This window comes from Oryctolagus cuniculus, chromosome 14 (genome assembly GCF_051225735.1).
Source record: "Oryctolagus cuniculus isolate XC-2025 breed Fujian yellow rabbit chromosome 14, ASM5122573v1, whole genome shotgun sequence".
NCBI classification, from domain to species: Eukaryota; Metazoa; Chordata; class Mammalia; order Lagomorpha; family Leporidae; genus Oryctolagus; species Oryctolagus cuniculus.
In genome coordinates, this window is record NC_142880.1 from 13208746 (window position 1) to 13227926 (window position 19181).

Here is a 19181-nt window from a genome sequence, read left to right on the forward strand (position 1 = left end):
GCACCAGGCCCACCCAGCCCCGGGGCCCTCCGCGATGCGCGCTCCCGGACGGCGGGGAGCGAGTCGGGCCGAGCCGGTTGGACGGCGGCTACGGCGCCTGCCAAGGGCTAAAAAGCTCCCGGCCCCGGGGGTGGGGCTTAGCGGGGGCGAGGGGGCGGGCCCGGCTCGGGGCGCTGGGAGCGCGGCGCCGCGGCCGCGTGGAGAGCGGTGCGCGCTTTTGGAACCGGCGGCCGCCGAGCGCTGGAGTCCGGCGCCCGGAGCCCCTGCCTGGCCGGCCGGTCAGTACTCCAACTGCAGTTGTTGCCCAAGCCCGGAGCCTGGAGCGAGCAGGTACCCGGGGAGGCAGTGGAGGGCTTGGGAGGGCGCACAGGGGAGATGGAGGGGTGCGTGGACAAGTCGGGGAGACCCGGCACCTTGCCTCCGGAGTGAGGGGCGGGGGAGGGGGCCTTGCCTCCGCCGCTCCCGCTCGCTTAGAATGTTTTAAAAATCCTCGTTTGCAGCTCCTGCCCGGTCTGCACTTCCTGGCCGCTGGGAGTTTGAAGGGGGGGATTTATGCACTTACTGATGGTGGGTTGGCCGGAGCTGGTGGCTCCGGGACTGACTCGGGCGCTGGGCAGTGCCGCAGGCTCCCCAGGTTCCGTGCCTCGGACCCCGCAGGTGGGGCGGCGCTGCTGACACCGCGCCGCTTCTTTCCGGCTCTTTAAAAATTCCGTGTTCTCCCCCCCACCCCCCCACCCCCCGCCGCCGGTTTTTGTTATCCTGCTCTTGGGTGAGAGCAAAGAAAGTTTGTAGAGGGCTCCACTGAGTAAAAGGCGGGGCACCTAGGATAATGACTGGGTGTGGCCCCGCCAGCCCTGGGAGTGGTCCCTGGCCCCACTCCACCCCTGGCCGCCGAGAGAGCATCTCCTGTCTAGCCAGGACAGATTGTAGAGAGACCCAGGAGACAGCAGGATGAAAGCCCACGAGGGTCCTTTCGGGGGCAAGTGCTCCCAAGCCCTCCTGGAGGTGCTGGTGGACCCACGCCCCTCCCCCCGCACTCGTGGAGTGCGCAGCTGGATAGAGGTTGACCACTCAGCTGGGGGCTGGCCTTACACCCAAGTCCTTGAGCTGTGTGAGGAGGAAAGTTGGAGTATCTGGGCCCAGATGCTGGTGATGGAAGGCACGGCCTGTGGACCCCACCCCAGGAGGGGAGAAGTAAATGCTGCACAGTTGGAAGGGGCTGATGGGAGTGGCGCTGCAGCTGGCCTTGGAAGGTGCTGGTAGGAGCTTAGCAGCCCTGCTCTGTGCCCTCTGGGGCTTTTCCTCCATGCAGGGGCGAAGCTGTAGGGGTGAAATGCAGCAGCACCCTTAGGTAGGAGCTCAGCAGCAATTCACCCCGGAACCACGGGACTTGGTTAGGGATGGCATTTGAGTCTCCAAGGGAGCTTCAGCTTGCTGGTCCCTGTGCCTGGATCCCCAGCTGGCCCTCCCTGGACGGCCTTTCCTCCTCCGGGCAGCTTTTCCCTCCCTTGTGTCCGGTGTGTGCTCCGATATTTCTGAATAAGAGAAGACTTTTGCAGCTACCCGTTGTGCAGTAGCACCCGTGTTTTCTGTTTTATTATTTTTTTCATATCACCTGTCACTCCCTGACATTTTTTTTTTTTTTTGACAGGCAGAGTGGACAGTAACAGAGAGAGACAGAGAGAAAGGTCTTCCCTCCGTTGGTTCACCCCCCAATGGCCGCTGGGGCCGGCGCACCGCGCTGATCTGAAGCCAGGAGCCAGGTGCTTCCCCTGGTCTCCCATGCGGGTGCAGGGCCCAAGGACTTGGGCCATCCTCCACTGCACTCCCGGGCCATAGCAGAGAGCTGGACTGGAAGAGGGGCAACTGGGACAGAATCCGGTGCTCCGACCGGGACTAGAACCCGGTGTGCCGGCGCCGCAAGGCGGAGGATTAGCCTATTGTGCTGCGGCGCCGGCAATCCCTGACATTTCTTATAAAATCATATTTTGTCCATATCCCATCTTAGACTATGCACGCCATGAGAACAGGGATCTTGCTTTGTTCACAGCTGAATTCCTACTCCATAAATGAAGGCCAGGTACAGAGGGTACTTTTTAATAAATACCTGATGGGTGGCTCACTGGGGCGCCCCCTGGGAGACCAACAAGTCCTGACAGTTACACCATGATGATTAAAAGGACCACAGGAGCCGGGTTGTACTTGGGAACCAGGAAGAAGGGAGTGGCTTGCCACCCAGTAGGGTGGTGGAAATGGTCCCAGAGAAGCATCAGGTGTATGGCTCAGAAGATGCTAGGGTGTGCTCAGGCCGATGTGGCAGGAGGGACCCTGCAAGCCGGAGCAACCCCGCGTGCAAGAGTGAGGATGCTTTGCTGAGGGGCAGAGCTGGCCTCGGAAGCGCCACTGGCTGAGGAGGGTGACGGGTAGCTGCAGAGGAACTACCAAGGGGCAGTGGACTGTAGAGGTGTATTTGTTCCATTTTATTTCTTGTCATTTCATTTGTTCTGCTTTGGAGGTCCACATGGGAGGTGCCGAGAGTCTGAGCAAAAGCAGAGTTGGAGGCCGGGGAGTAGGGGCGAGAGAACACGGAGCTGGTGGGCTTCTGCTGTCGGGTGAGGGGATCGAAGGAGACCTCCAGATGGGGTGACGATCAGGCTCCTACGGGGGCACATTCTGGGCCCTTCATCAGGAGAGAGCTGTGACCTGGCTCTCACTGCCTCCCCCTGCATCAGCGTCTGCTTCCGTCCCTGTGTCTCTACGTCTGTCTGGTTAGTTTGAGCGAGGGCCCGAGTCATGCTGCTGGGATGATGGGCCTGGGAGGGATTTCGGAGATGAGCTCAGCTCTGCCAGAGGTCGCCTTGCACCTGGTGAGAGTGGACTTCTGCATTGCAGCTCTTGGATGGTTCAGCTCCACCCGTCTGCAGCCCTCCTGGGGGTAGTGGCCATTGTCAGGGGGCATGGGCAATGACAGGGCAGTGCTGCAAGTGTTATACTTTTAAATTCAGCCTGTTCGGCACTTAGAAATTCATTCTGTTGATAAGACATCCCCGAGGCTAAAAAGGTATTTTTTTTAAAGATTTATTTATATATTTGAAAATCAGAGTTACACAGAGAGAGAAGGAGAGGCAGAGAGAGAGAGAGGTCTTTCATCTGCTGGTTCACTCCTCATTTGACCATAACAGCCGAGCTGCGCTGATCTGAAGCCAGGAGCCTCTTCTGGGTCTCCCATGTGGGTGCAGGGGTCCAAGGACTTGGGCCATCTTCTACTGCTTCCCAGGCCATGGCAGAGAGCTGGATCAAAAGAGGAGCAGCCAGGACTGGAACCAGTGCCCATATGAGATGTTGGTGCTGTAGGCAGCAGCTTTACCCGCTAAACCACAGTGCCAGCCCCTAAAAAGGTCTTCTTCACCTAGCCTGTATGTGCAACTCCCGAGAGTTTAATGTAGAAAGAAGAACAATGGAGAGGTTTCTTGAGGCCTTAACCCAGTCTTGCTTTTTTTTTTTTTTTTTTTTTAATATCTATGTATTTGTTTGAGAGGCAGAGTTACAGAAAGAGGGGGAGAGACAGACAGGGAACTTTCCATCCGCTGGTTCACTCCCCAAGTGGCTGCAATAGCCAGGGCTGGGCTGGGCTGAAGCCAGGAGCCTGGAACTTCATCCGGGTCTCCCACTGGGGTAGCAGGTGTTGAAGTACTTGGGTCATCTTTCTCCTCTTTGTAGGCACATTAGCAGGGAGCTGGATCCAGAGTGGCGCAGGTGGGACTTGAACTGCTGATATGGGATGCCAGTGGTATTGCAGGCAATGGCTTAACCCACTGTGCCACAGCACAGGCCCCCAGTCCTGCCTTTGTTTGGAACTAACTTTGTGTTTTTTGATAGTCAGCTAACCTCTTAAAACTTCACTTTTCTCTTCTTTGAAATGGGAGTTTTACTCTGCAGTGTTTTTCTTTTCTTTTCTTTTCTTTTCTTTTTTTTTTTTTTTGTTTATTTGAGAACTAGAGTTAGAAACAAAGGGAGAGGCAGAGAGAAAGTTGTCTTCCATCTGCTGGTTCACTTCCCATGTGGCCGCAACAGCCAGAGCTGAGCTGAAGCCAGGAGCCAGGAGCTTCTTCTGGGTGTCCCACACAGATACAGGGGCCCACACACTTAGGCCATCTTATATTGTTTTCCCAGGCCATAAGCAGAGATGGATTGGAAGAGGAGCCTCTGGGACACAAACCAGTGGCATCCCTGTGGGTTGCCAGTGCCTCAGGCAGAGGCATAGCCTACTACACCATAGCGCCAGCCCCTCTGCAGTGGTTCTTAGTTTGGGTTACACTTTATAATCTTCTGGGATGCTTTGAGAAGTCCTGATGCCTAGCTGCTACCTCCAGATACTCTGGTGTCATTGCTCTGGGGGTGAAAGCTGTGATTCTTTTATTTTTAAAATATGTATTAATTTTCACTGTATTTGAGAGAGAGAGAGATGGAGAGATACCTTCCATCCACTGTTGCATTTTCCAGCTGCCTGCAACAACTAGGACTGGGCCAGGCTGAAGTCAGGAGCCTGGAGCTCAATCTGAGTCTCCCATTTGCTGGCAGGGACCGAGTACTTCAGCCGTCACTTGCTGCCTCCCAGGGTGCCCATTAACAGGAAGCTGGATTGCAAGTGGGGTAGGGACTTGAGGCAGGTACTCTAATGTGGGCTGCAGGCTTCCCATGCCGTGGTCTGTTGCACCAAACACCTGCCCCTGAGTGTTTTGTAAAAGCTCTCTTGAGCATTCCAGGGTGAAGCTAAATCCTCTGCTTTATCTCAGGAAGGGAATCAAAGGACCAACAAAAACAACTCTAATAGCAGGCTTACTGGGCTGTACTTCTGTGGGTAGATTTGCTCGCCAGGTCACTATGCGTGGGACAAGGAAAGCTTCACGTTCATCGAGGAGCAGTTGCTGTAGGGATATAAAGTCTCTGCTGTTACTACTTGAAGAAACCAGGCAATAGGAGTCCAGTTCCCTGTTCCCAGAGGGACACCGTCTGTGTTTCTTCTGGAGTTGAAGGTTGCTGCATTCTGTATCTCTCATTTAAACAAAAAAAAAAAAATCCATTTTAATTTTAGGCTCTTTCCAAGGACAAGATGGGTTGAAGTGACTGGAGATGGAGGGGTTTAAACGGGTGGTTAAGGTGAAACGGGTGGTGGCCGGGCAGGGGCCAGGAGAGAATTGGTCACAGTGGAGAGCCTGGTCATCCAGAAGTGGTTACAGATTGCAACCATTAAAGGGCTTGGCCCGCTTACACAGGAAGTTTGGACCTAATTGGCAGGCAGAAAGGAAGGTGAGAAGAGCTCCACCATCGAAGGTTTGTTTTGGGATTTTTTTTAAAGATTTATTTATTTATTTGAAAGTCAGAGTTACACAGAGAGAGAAGAGGCAGAGAGAAGTCTTCCATCCACTGGTTCACTCCCCAGATGGCCATAATGGCCAGAGCTGAGCCAACCCGAAGCCAGGAGCCAGGAGCTTCTTCTGGGTCTCTCCACGCAGGGCTTGGGCCATCTTCCACTGCTTTCCCAGGCCACAGCAGAGAGCTGGATCGGAAGTGGAGCAGCTGGGACCCAAACCGGCACCAATATTGGATGCCAGCGCTGCAGGCGGCGGCTTTACCCGTCGCCACAGCGCTGGCCCCACGTTTTGGGATTAATAATTGGGAAGAATGGATTAGTCAGGAAAGGGCTGGGAGGCACGAGGTTTGCTGCTGATCAGAAGTGAGATGGGAAAGGGCAAAGCTGGGGGCCGTGGTAGAGAAATTGGAAAGGAAGGTGTGTTTTGAAGGAAACATTAGATGGCTGATTTGTTCCGGGGACTCTGGCTGCTGACCCTGGGCCAGGAATGCTTGATACCTCCCTGGAATTGGGCCGTAGGAAGTAGAGAAAGATTTGGATAAAGAGGAGCTAGAACCAGCTGGTAAAAACCTTCTGTTCCAGAAGGCTGGCGGGGTGAGAAAAGGATTAGGCCATGGTCAAATCCACTGAGAGGACTTTAGCGGGAGGCTCAGGCCTCACCTGGAGCCCTTCTGTGAGGCTGTGGCCGGAGTCCCAGGATCACCTCTGAGCTCCGCGGGAGAAGACGAACGTGCCAGCTGCTCCAGGCACAGGGAACTGCCTCAGGGTGACCCGACTTAGAAGAGAGGCGGCTGTGGACCAGGATGCCACGTAATTCTTAAGGGTGTTTCAAGAGCAAGGGCTGGGTTTTCTGCCAAGGGCAGAGCCTTTGCGAATCAGAGCAGTTTGCATGGAGAGATTGCTTGATGAATGTGAACCTCACTTCTCACCGGGCAGCCCACCCAGCAGTGCCAGCTGATAGATTCTCTCTTGGTCAGGGGGAGTTTTTGCAAAAGGTTTCCCAGGATGCTGTGCGTACCCTCCGGAGGCTGGTGCTGTAGGCTTGAGGGCCAGTCCTCCAGCAGTTCTTGTGGGCAGGCAGTGCTGGTGCACCTCACCTGGAGCTGTTCTTAGCCTGGATTGGCAAATCCCAGGGGCCCTGGCTGTGTTGCTGGGCTCCTGGGGGAAGGTGTGAGCCCTTCTGCCCTGTTGGCTTCCGAGGGAGTCCTCTCCGTGCAGGCTCAGCAGATGCCTCAGTGACTCAGCAGTTGCAACAAAGCCCTTTGGATGGTTTCCCTCTCCTTTGGTGTGCGCAGATGGCAGGAGCTTGATTATTTTAATAAATACCTCTCCTGTGCAAGCATTGTTTGAAGGTGGGCGAGGGAAATTGAGCCCTGGGAAAATTCCAGTTAATAAGACAGAGTGATCAGGTTTGTGTGTGGCTCCTGTATAGTCTGTGATGGGCTGATGAATCTAGGCAGCAGTGCTCAGTGGCTGCTGAAGTCCTCAGGGAAAACTCACAGGCACCTTAGACTGGGAGACACAGACACACTGGAACCCGCGGGCCGGCCTGATCCCACCAAGAGACCTGTGTGCATCTTGCGGTGGTACGGCGGGGAAGAGCAGAGCGTCTCTTCTAACTGTTCTTTCCAGGAAAGCAAGCCCTCCTCTGGGGAAGCCTCCCGTCCCCCCTGATTGGAAATAGAGTGAACAGAGGAATGTATTAAGCCATTGTCTCATTAGGGATGCACTCAGAGGCACAATGTGGGAAACTGTACAGCCCTGCTACTCTGAAAGCTGAGAGCTTGAGGGGAAGGCCCCAAGGTCAGCTGATTGAGAAACTGCATTTAAAAAAAAAAAAATTTGTGTATTTATTCATTTGAAAGGTAGAGCTTCAGAGCCAGAGGAGAGACAGAGTGAGTAGGAGAGAGATCTTCCATACACTAGTTCACTCCCCAAATGGCTCCAATGGCCAGGGCTATGCCAGGCCACTTTCCCAGGTGCATTAGCAGAGAGCTGGATGGGAAGTGGAGTAGCCAGGACTCGAACCAGTGCCCATGTGGGATGCCAACGCTATTTACCATGGCTTAACCTGCTGTGCCACAGCGCCGGCCCCAGAATCTGCATTTTAACAAGATTCCTAGGTAACCTGTTTGTGCTTTAAAAAGTTTAAGAAGCAGGGTACACGACCATGAGCTAGTTTCTGTGATAAATAGTAACAACAACCAAAAAAAAAAAAAGAAGAGGAACTAACTGTAAAGGCATTTACTTGCTAACTAAAGAAATTTAAGTACTGGTTGTGTATGATAGTGAATTGTGGCTTTTTTTTTTTAAGATTTATTGAAAAGCAGAGTTAGAGATACTTTCCATCTGCTGATTTACTCCCCAAATGGCTTCAATGGCTGGGGCTTGTCCAGGCTGAAGCAGGGAGCCAGGAGTTTCATCCATGGGCAGCAGGGGCCCCCACATATTTGGGTCATCTTCTATTGCCTCCCCAGGCACATTAGCAGAAAGCTGGATTGGAAGTGGAGCAGCTGGGACTTGAACCAATACTCACTGGGATGCAGGTGTTGCAGGTGATAGCTTAACCCGCTGCACCACAACAGCAGCCCTCGTGATTAGCATTTTAGAGACATTATCACTGTGGTTTATTTTAAAGCCTTTTTCAGAGAAGATACCTACTGCACAGTTAAAATAATCTGAGCCCTGGATGTGGAATACAGAGAAAGACGCGTCATCTGGTGACGGTTGACAAGCTGAATGTGGGGTACCTGGGGTGGTCTTGCTGTTCTTTCTACCACAGTATGTGTAAGTAGTATAGTGAAAGTAAGTACAAGTGACAGGAGGCAGCCAGATGTCCTCCGTAAACTGACCACACTAAAGGTAACAGTAGGGGCTGGCGCTATGGTGTAGGTTAAGCCTCCGCCTGTAGTAACGGCATCGCATAGGGGTGCTAGTCTGAGTCCCAGCTGCTGATGGCCTGAGAAAGCAGCAGAAGATGGCCCAAGTGCTTGGGACCCTGCACCCATGTGGAAGACCCAGAGGAAGCTCCTGCTCCTGGCTTCAGATTGGCCCAGTTCCGGCCGTTGCAGCCATTTGGGGAGTGAACCAAAGGATAGAAAATTCTCTCTTTCTGTCTCTATATCTCTTCCTTTAAAATAAAATAAGTATTTTTAAAAATAGATAATAAGTAAAATCAACTTTTAAAGTTCTATCAGGAAGCCTTCAAATCTGGAGGCATGTAAGGATGACTTTACAGAATGTGCCATGTAAAATGCTATCTGAAAATGTGTTCAGGATCATAGCCATCTAACCAAGTCCAGCAGCATCCTCCTGGGAAGCAGTGTTTCATGCCTGGAAGATCTAGATTCTCTGGTTGGATTCCAGGGCTGGAGCTGGAGCCCTGAGTGTCTGAGGGCATTAAAATCACCCCTGTCGCACCTTTCATTCTACTGCACCGTGTAGAGGAATGGAAAGCTGGGACTGTCACATCCCAAGTGCTCCCTGGATTTACAGCTGTCACAGTCATTTCTCCTTTAAGAGGACTTCCGTTAAACATCGAGGCTAACTGGTATAATTTCAGACTTCCACGATGAGAGCTGTGCTTCTGCAGGTGTATCTTCACCCAGCTACTTCTGAGAAGCAAAGACTTCCGCTGGAGTGGTTCCCCCGATGCTCTCGACACTCGCTCTGTGTTGCCGTCACCTGGAAGTGTTCCAGTCTACTCTTGCTCATGTCTCACCCCAAGAGATCTAGATGGGTTTGGTTCTGTGATTTAGACTTAAACGCATGTGAGAATTACCTGGAAGGTTCCTGAAAACACAGGTTGCTGGTGACATGCCCAGAGGTTGTTTTTCCTTGCATTTATAAAAAAAATTCCAGGTGAGGCTGTTACAGACAGTGCTTTTTGAAAACAGCTGCTTTAGGGTTTTGTTGTTTTTTTTTTTTTTTTTGGTGGGGGGGTTGGTTTGTTTTGTTTGTTTTTTCATTTTATCTGAAAAGCAGAGAGAGTGGGGGTGGGGGTGAGGGGTGGTTCTTCCATATGCTGATTCACCTCCCAAATGGCCATAAGAGCCGAGGCTGGGCCAATCTGAAGCCCAGAGCCAGGAACTTCTTTTGTGACTCCCACATGAGTGGCAGGGACCCGAGTATTTGAGCCATCACCTGCTGCCCCCCAGCTGGGTTTGAAGCAGAGCAGCCAGGCACTCTGGTATGGGGTGCAGGCGTCCCACACTGGGGCTTGATTCTTTAAAGGTTCTCATGGCCCCAGACGATGAGAATAGTCAGCCCTGTCGAAAAGGAAGCTGGGATTTCCCAGGCCTTGGGACCAAACTGTATTCAAATTGCAGATAGTCAAAAAGATGTGCGGAAGTAGCCCCTCAGTGGTCTTAGCAGGTAGTCCTTCACCCTGAAGGTGGCAAACTTCAGTGGAAACGTGTTCAGGACCCTTGTGTCTTGGTAAGAAACTGCACAGCAGCTGTGTGAGGTGTTGTGCAAGTAAGTGCCTGAGCTGGGCGGCTGCGGCCGGAGCCGCTCGTCTGTCTGCCTGCGCAGCGTGCAGGTGCAGAAGCTCGTTCCCCTGGGCTCCCTGGGTTCAGTCTTAGCCTGTCCTCAGCGGGAAGAGATGTGAAGACCGTGCACGCTACTCACCACCACCATGATTGAGAGCAGAGTTCTCCAGCCTGCAGGTTCCTGTTACTGCACTGCAGGTTCACGTCTACCTGGAGCTTGGGGAAAGTCATGGAAAAACGGAATGAAAAGAGCAGCTTGTTTTGGTGCCAGAAGTGTTTGAAAGCTGTGCACGTGAGGGGAGGGGCGTCTGCAAAAAGTTGATGAGAAATGTATATTTTGAAAAAAACTATGCGTGGATTTCTACATTTTGCTACACCAGAGTAAAGATGTGTTTTAAGGACCTTTCAGTGGATTTCCAATGTACTTTCGTATCCTAGTGTAATCTTGATTTGGAGGATTTGGGAGTTCAGCAGGAGACCTGAAGTTGAAGGCGGACGAGGTCGGCTTCCCCCTCATTTAGCACTTGCAGCTGTTCCTTGCCAAACCTTCACGCCATCGTCACACATTTACTCCTTTCCAGGTTTTAGTTTTCCAACAGTGTTTTCTCTCAGCCGTGCTCTGTAGCGGCAGAGTTTCATGCTTTGTTTTACAGTGATGGCTTCTTTCTCTTAGGACCCAGCCTGCCTGCATCCCTGGTGGTATCTTTCAGAATTCAGTCTCCTGGCGGCGTAGCCCATCCTGATGGCGGGGAACAAAGGAAGAGGGCGGGCTGCCTACACCTTTAACATCGAGGCTGTGGGCTTCAGCAGAGGTGAGAAGCTGCCTGACGTGGTGCTGAAGCCACCCCCCGTGTTTCCCGTAAGTACGCTGACAGCTGAGTCCCATGTGTTGCTTTATCCTGTTGCTAAGAAAATTGGAATTCTAGATAGGACTTGAATATGTGGTATCATGATGATGTCTGAAAGCATAGGAAAGTAAAAGACAGCTTTTTTTTTTTTTAAGATTTATTTTGTTGCATATGCAGTTACAGGAGAGGTCTTGCATCCACTGGCTCATTCCCCAAATTTCACTTACCTTTAATTTAAATATTTCCACCATTCTTCCCTGGACATTTTCTGATGTTCAGGCCACTTTCTTAAAACAGAAAACAAAAACTGTATACACCTTTCCTTGAAAACACATAGAATATATCAACCAAGAATGAATTTTTGTTTTTAATTTGAAAGGGAGAGAGAGAGGGAGAGAGGGAGAGCTCTCTTCCATACACTAGTTCAATCCCCATGTGGCCGCAGTGGCCTGGGTTGGGCCAGCCCAAAGCCAGGACCCGGGAGCTTCTTCCAGATCTCGCACACAGGGGCCCAAGCACATGGGCCATTCTCCACTGCTTTCCCAGTTGCATTAGCAGGGAATTGAATCAGAAGTGGAGCAGCCAGGACTCAAACCGGCGCCCAAACCGATGCCTTTCTGACATCTCCGTAATTTTTGCTCCCGCTGCCCCTCTCTGTTCCCAGCTGCGCTGCCTCCTGGTTCCCTCAGGCCTTTGCCCCTGTTGCCGCCCAGTCTGGGGCCGTCTGTTCTCCAGTCTGTGCATGGATGGCTTCCTGATCTTATCTAGGCCTCTGCTTCAGTGTGACTTGGGCTTACATGCTTACCCTGCAGAGACGGGCCAGCTCTGACCGTGACTCTATCAGTTGCTATTATAGCCAACTTCATTTCACTGATCCTTAAAAATGTAAAGCCACATTGACTGATAAGTAATCATTCTGTTATGTGAATACTCGTTAGGAAAGAATCATTGCAGAGTGTACTTCAGCATATTTTGTTTTTAAGGATTTTTTTTGTTTGTTTGTTTGAAAGACATAGTGGCAGAGAGAGAGGGAGAAACAGAGAGAGAGAGATCTTCCACCTGCTGGTTTACTCCCAAGTGGCTGCAATGCTCGTAGCTGAGCCAAAGCCAGCTGCCAGGAACTCCTACCTGGGTGGCAAGGTCCAGGCACCTGAGCCATCATCTGCTGCTTTCCAAGGTGCATTAGCAGGCAGCTGGATTAGAAGTGGAGCAGCTGGGGCTTGTGCTCCAGTGTCCTAAGTGGCAGTTTATATGCTGTGCCACAATGCCAGGCCCATTTCAGTCCTTTTAAAATTAATTTTTCCTCTAGATTATGGGGCAGAGTTACTTAATCGAACATGGCTGTTATTAAAACACATACCCAATCTAAGGCCGGTGCCGTGGCTCAGTAGGCTAATCCTCTGCCTTGCGGCGCCGGCACACCGGGTTCTAGTTGTCGCTCCCCCTCTTCGTGGAGGAACGACACTAAACCCTGCCTAGGCTTCATATCCGAGTCACGGCACCATTATGTCGCTCCCCCTCTTCATGGAGGAACGACACAGGACCCTGCGCTGTTCTTTTGTCTGCTCGGCCCTCCCCGGGTTTGCTGCTGGTTCTTCCCGGGTTGGCTACCATCCCTTCCACCTCCGTGGAGGGGCGGGCCCCCTGCCACTTTCCCCACTTCCACGGGGGAGCGGCACACCGCCGGCCGGCTCTCTCGGGGGCTGCACAGGTGTTCCCTCAGATGTTCCTGGTGCATGTTGTCTCTCTCCTCCTTTATAGTCCTCTTCCACCAATCCCAACTCTGCTACCCACACGCCGAGTACGCTGCTCTCCTCCAATCAGGAGCAGGTCCTGCTGTTTATTGGTTGAACTGGAGGCAGCTGAGTAGAAGCTGTTTCCTCCTCTCCCAGCGCCATATTGTGGGAGAGCAGATGCATAGAATAAGTCTTAATTCCAGTAACTTAGTCTAGTCCGAGTTGCTCCCAGTTGCTCCCCACATCTAGTCCCGGTCGGGGTGCCGGATTCTGTCCCGGTTGCCCCTCTTCCAGGCCAGCTCTCTGCTGTGGCCAGGGAGTGCAGTGGAGGATGGCCAAGTCCTTGGGCCCTGCACCCCATGGGAGACCAGGAGAAGCGCCCGGCTCCTGCCTTCAGATAGGCGCAGTGCACTGGCCACGGCGGCCGTTGGAGGGTGAACCAATGGCAAAGGAAGACCTTTCTCTCTGTCTCTCTCTCTCACTGTCCACTCTGCCCGTTAAAAAAAAAAAATACCCAATCTAAAAAAGAAAAGTCACATCATTAAAGCCTTTGTGTGATCCTTTAGGGACTTTATGGGCATATGTGTGTATAATTTGAAAACACTAAAGTGTAGCTTCCAACTTCTGCTCTGGTATCTACTCTTTATATGGGCTTACTGCTCCTTCTCCTCTCAATGTCTTTACCATAAAAGATAAAATACTGGTGATAGTGTTGATAATGGATGTTGACTACTTAGTTCTTCCTGGCCTGAGTAATCTCTTGCTAAATGATAGCTGCTGTTATCATTATATTTTTGTGCTATTGCTCCTGCCAGTCACCACTGCTAGTTGAGGTTGATAGTAACTAAAGCAGTTGCTCTCATTTGGGTGCCTTGATTTTTATTTTTTAATTAATTAATTTTTAAAATTTTCTTTGTAAGGCAGAGTAGCAGAGAGAAAGTGAAACAGAGAGAGAGAGAGAGAGATTGACAGTGTGATTCCATCTGTTGGTTCACGCTTCAAATACCTGCAACAACCAGAGCTGGGCTAGGTCAAAGCCAAGAGCCAGGAACTCTGTCAGGGTCTTCTTGGGTGCAGGAACCCACGTATTTGGGACATCATCTGCTGCCTCCCAGGTTCATTACCAGGAAGTGAAGTGGAGGTGGGAGTGTATCCACGCACTCCGACCTAGCATGAGAGGGCCAAAGGGGGGGCTTAACCTGCTGTACCCTGTGCCGGCCCCAGGTGCCTTGTGTTTTGCAACATGAGGTCACATTCATCAGCAGACTACACAGCAGAACGAGTGTTGGTCTCTTTCCCACCTCGAAAAGAAGGGCAAGATGGGAAGTGGGCTGAAAGGTTAAGGTAGATCAGAGCAGGTCAGCACCTTGTGAATTGATCGTAGAGCTTAGTGCCCAGTAAAACATGGTTTTTCAGTAAAACTGATATTTTCTAGAAAATAAACAACATGGGGCATTAAAACATTCTTTGTCTCTTAATAGGATACAGATTATAAGCCAGTGCCACTGAAAACAGGGGAAGGTGAAGATTACATGCTGGCCTTGAAACAGGAGCTGAGAGAAACAATGAAAAGGATGCCTTATTTCATTGAGCCGCCCGAAGAGAAGCAAGGTGTGTATTGGACTCTGATCATGTGAATTTAATGTAAATACATGGACCAGTGGGTAAGCACAGGATGTGTTCTCATTTCATGCTCACTCAGTTTATTCAGAATTTAACAACTACCCTGAAAAAACCGTGTTTATGGGGCTTAACAGAAGAAAAATAAGGATTTTGGGTTTTTTAAGATTTATTTATTTTATCTGAGAGGCAGAGTTAGAGAGGGAGGGAGGGAAGAAGGGAGAGAGAAGTCTTCTATCTGCTGGTTCACTCCCCAACCGGCCACATGGCCAGAGCTGCACCAATCTGGAGCCAGGAGTTTCTTCCAGGTCTCCCATATGGGTACAGGGGCCCAAGACCTTGGGCCATTTTCTACTGCTTTCCCAGGCCATAGCAGAGAGCTGGATTGGAAGTGAAGCAGCGAGGACTCAAACTGGTTCTTGTATGGGATGCCTGCACTGCAGGAGGTAGCTTTATCTGCTATGCCACAGTGCTGCTCCCAGATTTTTTGATATTTTAAAAAATATCTTTCACAGTAGAAGTGATACATGATTAGTGAAAATTATGAAAAACAGATGGCTGGCGCCGCAGCTCAATAGGCTAATCCTCCGCCTGCGGTGCCGGCACACCAGGTTCTAGTCCCAGTCAGGGCACCGGATTCTGTCCCGGTTGCCCCTCTTCCAGGCCAGCTCTCTGCTGTGGCCCGGGAGTGCAGTGGAGGATGGCCCAAGTCCTTGGGCCCTGCACCCGCATGGGAGACCAGGAGAAACACCTGGCTCCTGGCTTCAGATCAGCGCGATGCGCCAGCCGCAGCGGCCATTGGGGGATGAACCAACGGAAAAGGAAGACCTTTCTCTCTGTCTCTTTCTCTCTCACTGTCCACTCTGCCTGTCCAGAAAAAAAAAGAAAATTATGAAAAACAAAAATTTCCAATTTCCACGTGTAAAAATTACCCATGGCTGTGTCTACAGGACTACTAGTAAGCTTTTAGTGAATAGCGTGCATACTTTTTTCTGTATGTATTTAATGAATTGGATTCATATGACTTCATATCTTAATTTTTGTATTCAGTAGCACATTATTAGTATTTTCACATATCCTCATTATTCTTGAAAAATGTGAGTTTAATGATTGTGTATTAGCTGTTGTCAGGCTATATATAACATTATTAATCAACTGATTCCCTGTTATTAGATTTAGGTTTTTTTTGTTTATATATATAATGCTGTGATTGCTGTCATTATTGTAAATGCCTACATGTCTCCCATTACTTAATATTTAAGTTACAAACTTTAAAAATCCTTAGGTTTGTTTAGTCATGGGTATATCTGCTATGATGGAAAATATAAAATAAAATAATGTGCTCACTGGTGAAGCTAAGAGCAGAGAGGAGGCCTCTGGCTGGAGAAGGCACAGCAACCTCCAGCAGGAAGTGGGAAGTGGCTTTAGAGGCAGGGAAGCCCCTTCTGAGCAGTTGCATTGATCTTCAGCATCTGCCCTTGATTGAAATTGGAGATCAATATCATCTTAGGTTGCTCAAAACAACATCATTAAAACAGGAGAAATTCATCAAGGATCATCTCATTGCATTAGTATTAAAAATGCATTCCATTTTCCCTCTCTCTAAAAGACTTAAAAGTGGCTCACCGCCAAGCAGGAAGTCATGTACTTGGGATTGTAAAAAGCATTTTCGACAAGCTCATTGAATTTTCAATACGCTTGAAGTTATATAATGGTTTGATGCGAGAGAGTTTGCTTCAAAGTACTGTGTGTTTACTTTGATGATTATTGTCTGTTTCACCTCTTTGAGTTGAAAAATTGGAATTAAAACTTTCATTTTTTTCTCTGACTCTGCCTTTCAAGTCAATAAAAAAAATCTTCGTAGCAAAAGCTTTCATTTCATAAACTGAACAAAGTATTGTTACGGGTGAAATGGCAGTGGAGAAAATGTTACCTCGGTTCTTTGTCTCACATGGAGGAAGAATTTCCAAGCGGACCAGGCAGAGAGAAAGCATTTACAAGGAGTTAAAAGCAAGATTTGTTAGAGTCAGAGACCTCCGGCCAGAGTGGCCTGCTAGGGCTCCATGAGGGGCAGAGCCCTCAGGGGCTGGTGCTACTGGGGCTTTTAAGCCCCGTTTTGGAGAAGAAGCTGTCAATCAGTGTAAGGCGGGGACAAAACCCATCAAAAGACCTGATCTGTAATCTTTTTACCCTGTCTCAGTTGCTCATGAGAAAACAAAAGAGCTGTCCCAAGAGTAGGATACCTAATTTACTTTATAGTAAATTGAGAGCTCAGAAGAATGGAATCACCTCTCCCTAGCTGTTCTCATGGTAAGACTGGAAATTGCTAAGGAGTATCAGGCAGGCTCTTTTAATCTTGCTAAAAGTAACTTTGGGGGGAAGCATTCTGCACCCTGAATTTCTACCGGGACCACCCTGACTACTTGTTAACCCGTCTGACCCCTCACAGTATGACCAAATAAATGCTTGTTCTGTTTAAAATACTCAGTACAAAGTATACTTCAGTCTTTTTTTTAAAAAAATTATTTATTTATTTGCAAAGCAGAGTTAGAGAGAGATAGTCGGAAAGAGGTCTTCCATCTGCTGGTTGACTCCCCAAATGGCCACAATGGCTAGAGCTGGGCAGATCAGAAGCCAGGAGCCAGGGTCTTCTTCTGAGTCTCCCACGTGGGTGCAGGGACCCAAGGACTTGGGCCGTCTTCCACCGCTTTCCCAGAAGCCTTAGCAAGGAGCTGGATCAGAAGTGGAGCACCTGGGACTTGAACTGGCACCCATATGGGATGTGAGCACTGAAGGCAGCAGCCTAACCAGCCACACCATAGTGCTGGCTGCAACCCGTCAGTCTTTTTACAAGTAGTCTTTTCTCTCGATCGGGGATAGATTTGCGTAACTGAATGTGGTGGTTTTAAAAGTTTTAAAAGTCTAATGTAAAAGTATGTCGAATCCTCCAAGTGCTTGTGTGAATCTGTTAGGGACATTGGGAGCATGCTTCGGAACACCAAGAAACAATTTTCTTCATATATCATGTGGATCCAATTTGTTTTTATGTTTGTAAATATTTTAAAGTTACTTTTAGGGCATTTGCAGAAGAATAACGAGATACTAAAAAACTCACTGTAGGAATCTAATTTTAAAAGAGCAAAAAAAGTGGTGAGTGGGCAGCAAAGGATTTTTCTAAAGATGACACACCAGTTGAAAGCCCGTGGTCAGATGCTCAGTGTCACCAGGTCGTTATCAGGGAAACTGGAATCAGAGCCACACCGAGAACAGGTGTCTGGCCTGGTGGTTAGAACACTGCCGGGGGCACTTGCATCCCACACTGGATTGCGTGGGTTCCAGTCCCAAGTCCGCTCCTGACTCCAGCTTTCTGCTAAATGCACCCAGGGAGGCAGCAGGTGATAGCTCAGGGGGTTGGGTCCTTGCTTCCCGTGTGGGAGACCCAGATGGAGTTCTTGGTTCCTGGCTTTGGACATACCCTGCCCCGGCTGTTGTGGGCAGTTGAGGAATGCGCCAATGGTTGGGGAGTTCTCATGCTTTCTCAAACAAATAAAATAATTTTTTTAAAGAAAAACAGAAAGCTGCAGTAAGACATTACTTCACTCTACTAGCATAGCCAGAACCAGAAGACAGTAACAAGTATTGGCAGGGATGTGGAAACACTGGAGCCCCATACATTGCTGATGGGAGTGTAACACATTACAGCCACTTTGGAGAGCAGTCTGGCAGTACTAGAACATAAATGCAGGGTCACCTATGATCCAAGGTGTACATCCAATAGAAAAAGGAAACAAACGCCCACAGAGCACATGCAGGGACACTCAGAGCTGCTCTGTTCCTCAAAAGGGAGCTGACCCCAGTGTCCATCAGCTGAGGAATGGGTAAAGAGGAGTGCTGCATCCATATGGTGGAGTATTACTCAGCCATAAAGAGGAGTGGGGCACTGGCATTGACCATGCCACGGCTTAACCCTGAAGACATTATGCTGAGTCAAAGAAGCCAGTCGGAAGGACACGTATTCTGTGATTCCATTTATAAGAAACGTCCAGAGCAGGTTAATCCCTAGAGACAGAGAAAGCTGGTTAGTGGTTGCCAGGGGCTGGGGCAGGGGAGGGGAAGGAGTGACATCTAAAGGGCGGGAGTTTCTTTCCAGGATAAGGAACAGGTTATAAAAATTATACAGCAGTGTTGGCTGCACAACTCCATAAAGTACTGAATTGTACATTTTAATTCTGTATACATGGATTACATCTCAATAAAGCTGTTCTCTAAAAAAGAAAGGAAGAAAAACTTGGACATTTTACTAAGAAATTTAGTTTCACAAATCCTAATTTATTGTTTATTTTGGACTGATTTTGAAGGTGAACTTACCCAAAATGGGCATGGCTTTTGAATGCAGCTAACTGTGCATCAGTTGTCATACGAAAATCTAAAATACCTGTATTTAGTACGTCTTGGCTCCAGATTTCAAATAATGTTTAACTGATTCTAACTTATCATTACTTCTGGTCTTTTTTCTCCCACTTGTGTCAACTAGTTCATTCTAATTACAAATGCATTTCTAATTGGATCCAGCTTGTCCTAGCTCCGAGTTCTTGTACTTGTATAAGCAAAATGCAGCACTTGGAAAACTGATAATTCACACTTCTTTTGAGGAGTAAAACAGTGGATGGAAGATTCTCTCTCTCTTTCTCTCTCTCTCTCTCTCTCTATATATATATTTATACCCCCTCCCCCACCCTCTGCCTCTCCCTCTGTTAACTCTTTCAAATAAATAAAAAAAAATTAAAAAATATATTTAGGAGCTGACGCTGTGGTGTAGCAGGTAAAGCCACCGCCTGCAGTGCCAGCATTCCATAGGTGCTGGATTGAGTCCGGCTGTTCCACTTCCAAACCAGCTCTCTGCTATGGCCTGGGAAAGCAGTGGAAGATGGCGCAAGTGCTTGTGCCCCTGTATCCATGTGGGAGACCTGGAAGAAGCTCCTAGCTCCTAGCTTCAGATTTGCTCAGCTCCAGCTATTGTGGCCATTTGGGGAGTCTCTCCTTCTCTCTGTCTACAACTCTACCATTCAGATAAATAAATAAATATTTAAAATATATATATATATATTTAGAA

At 49.4% G+C, this 19181-nt stretch overlaps 1 protein-coding gene across 3 annotated transcripts in view; it reads left to right on the forward strand.

Moving 5' to 3' along the window:
• Positions 1 to 149: 149 nt before the first annotated feature.
• POLR3G (RNA polymerase III subunit G) overlaps positions 150 to 19181 on the forward strand; it is a 39619-nt gene continuing 20587 nt past the window's right edge. For all 3 annotated transcript variants that reach the window (XR_016220485.1, XM_008261927.5, XM_008261931.5), the window contains exons 1-3: positions 150 to 330; positions 10538 to 10723; positions 13930 to 14059. Coding sequence is in view for 2 of the 3 variants with exons in the window: in XM_008261927.5 (XP_008260149.2) it covers positions 10607 to 10723; positions 13930 to 14059 (247 nt within the window). In the remaining variant the exon portion in view is untranslated. The remainder of the gene's footprint in view (positions 331 to 10537; positions 10724 to 13929; positions 14060 to 19181) is intronic.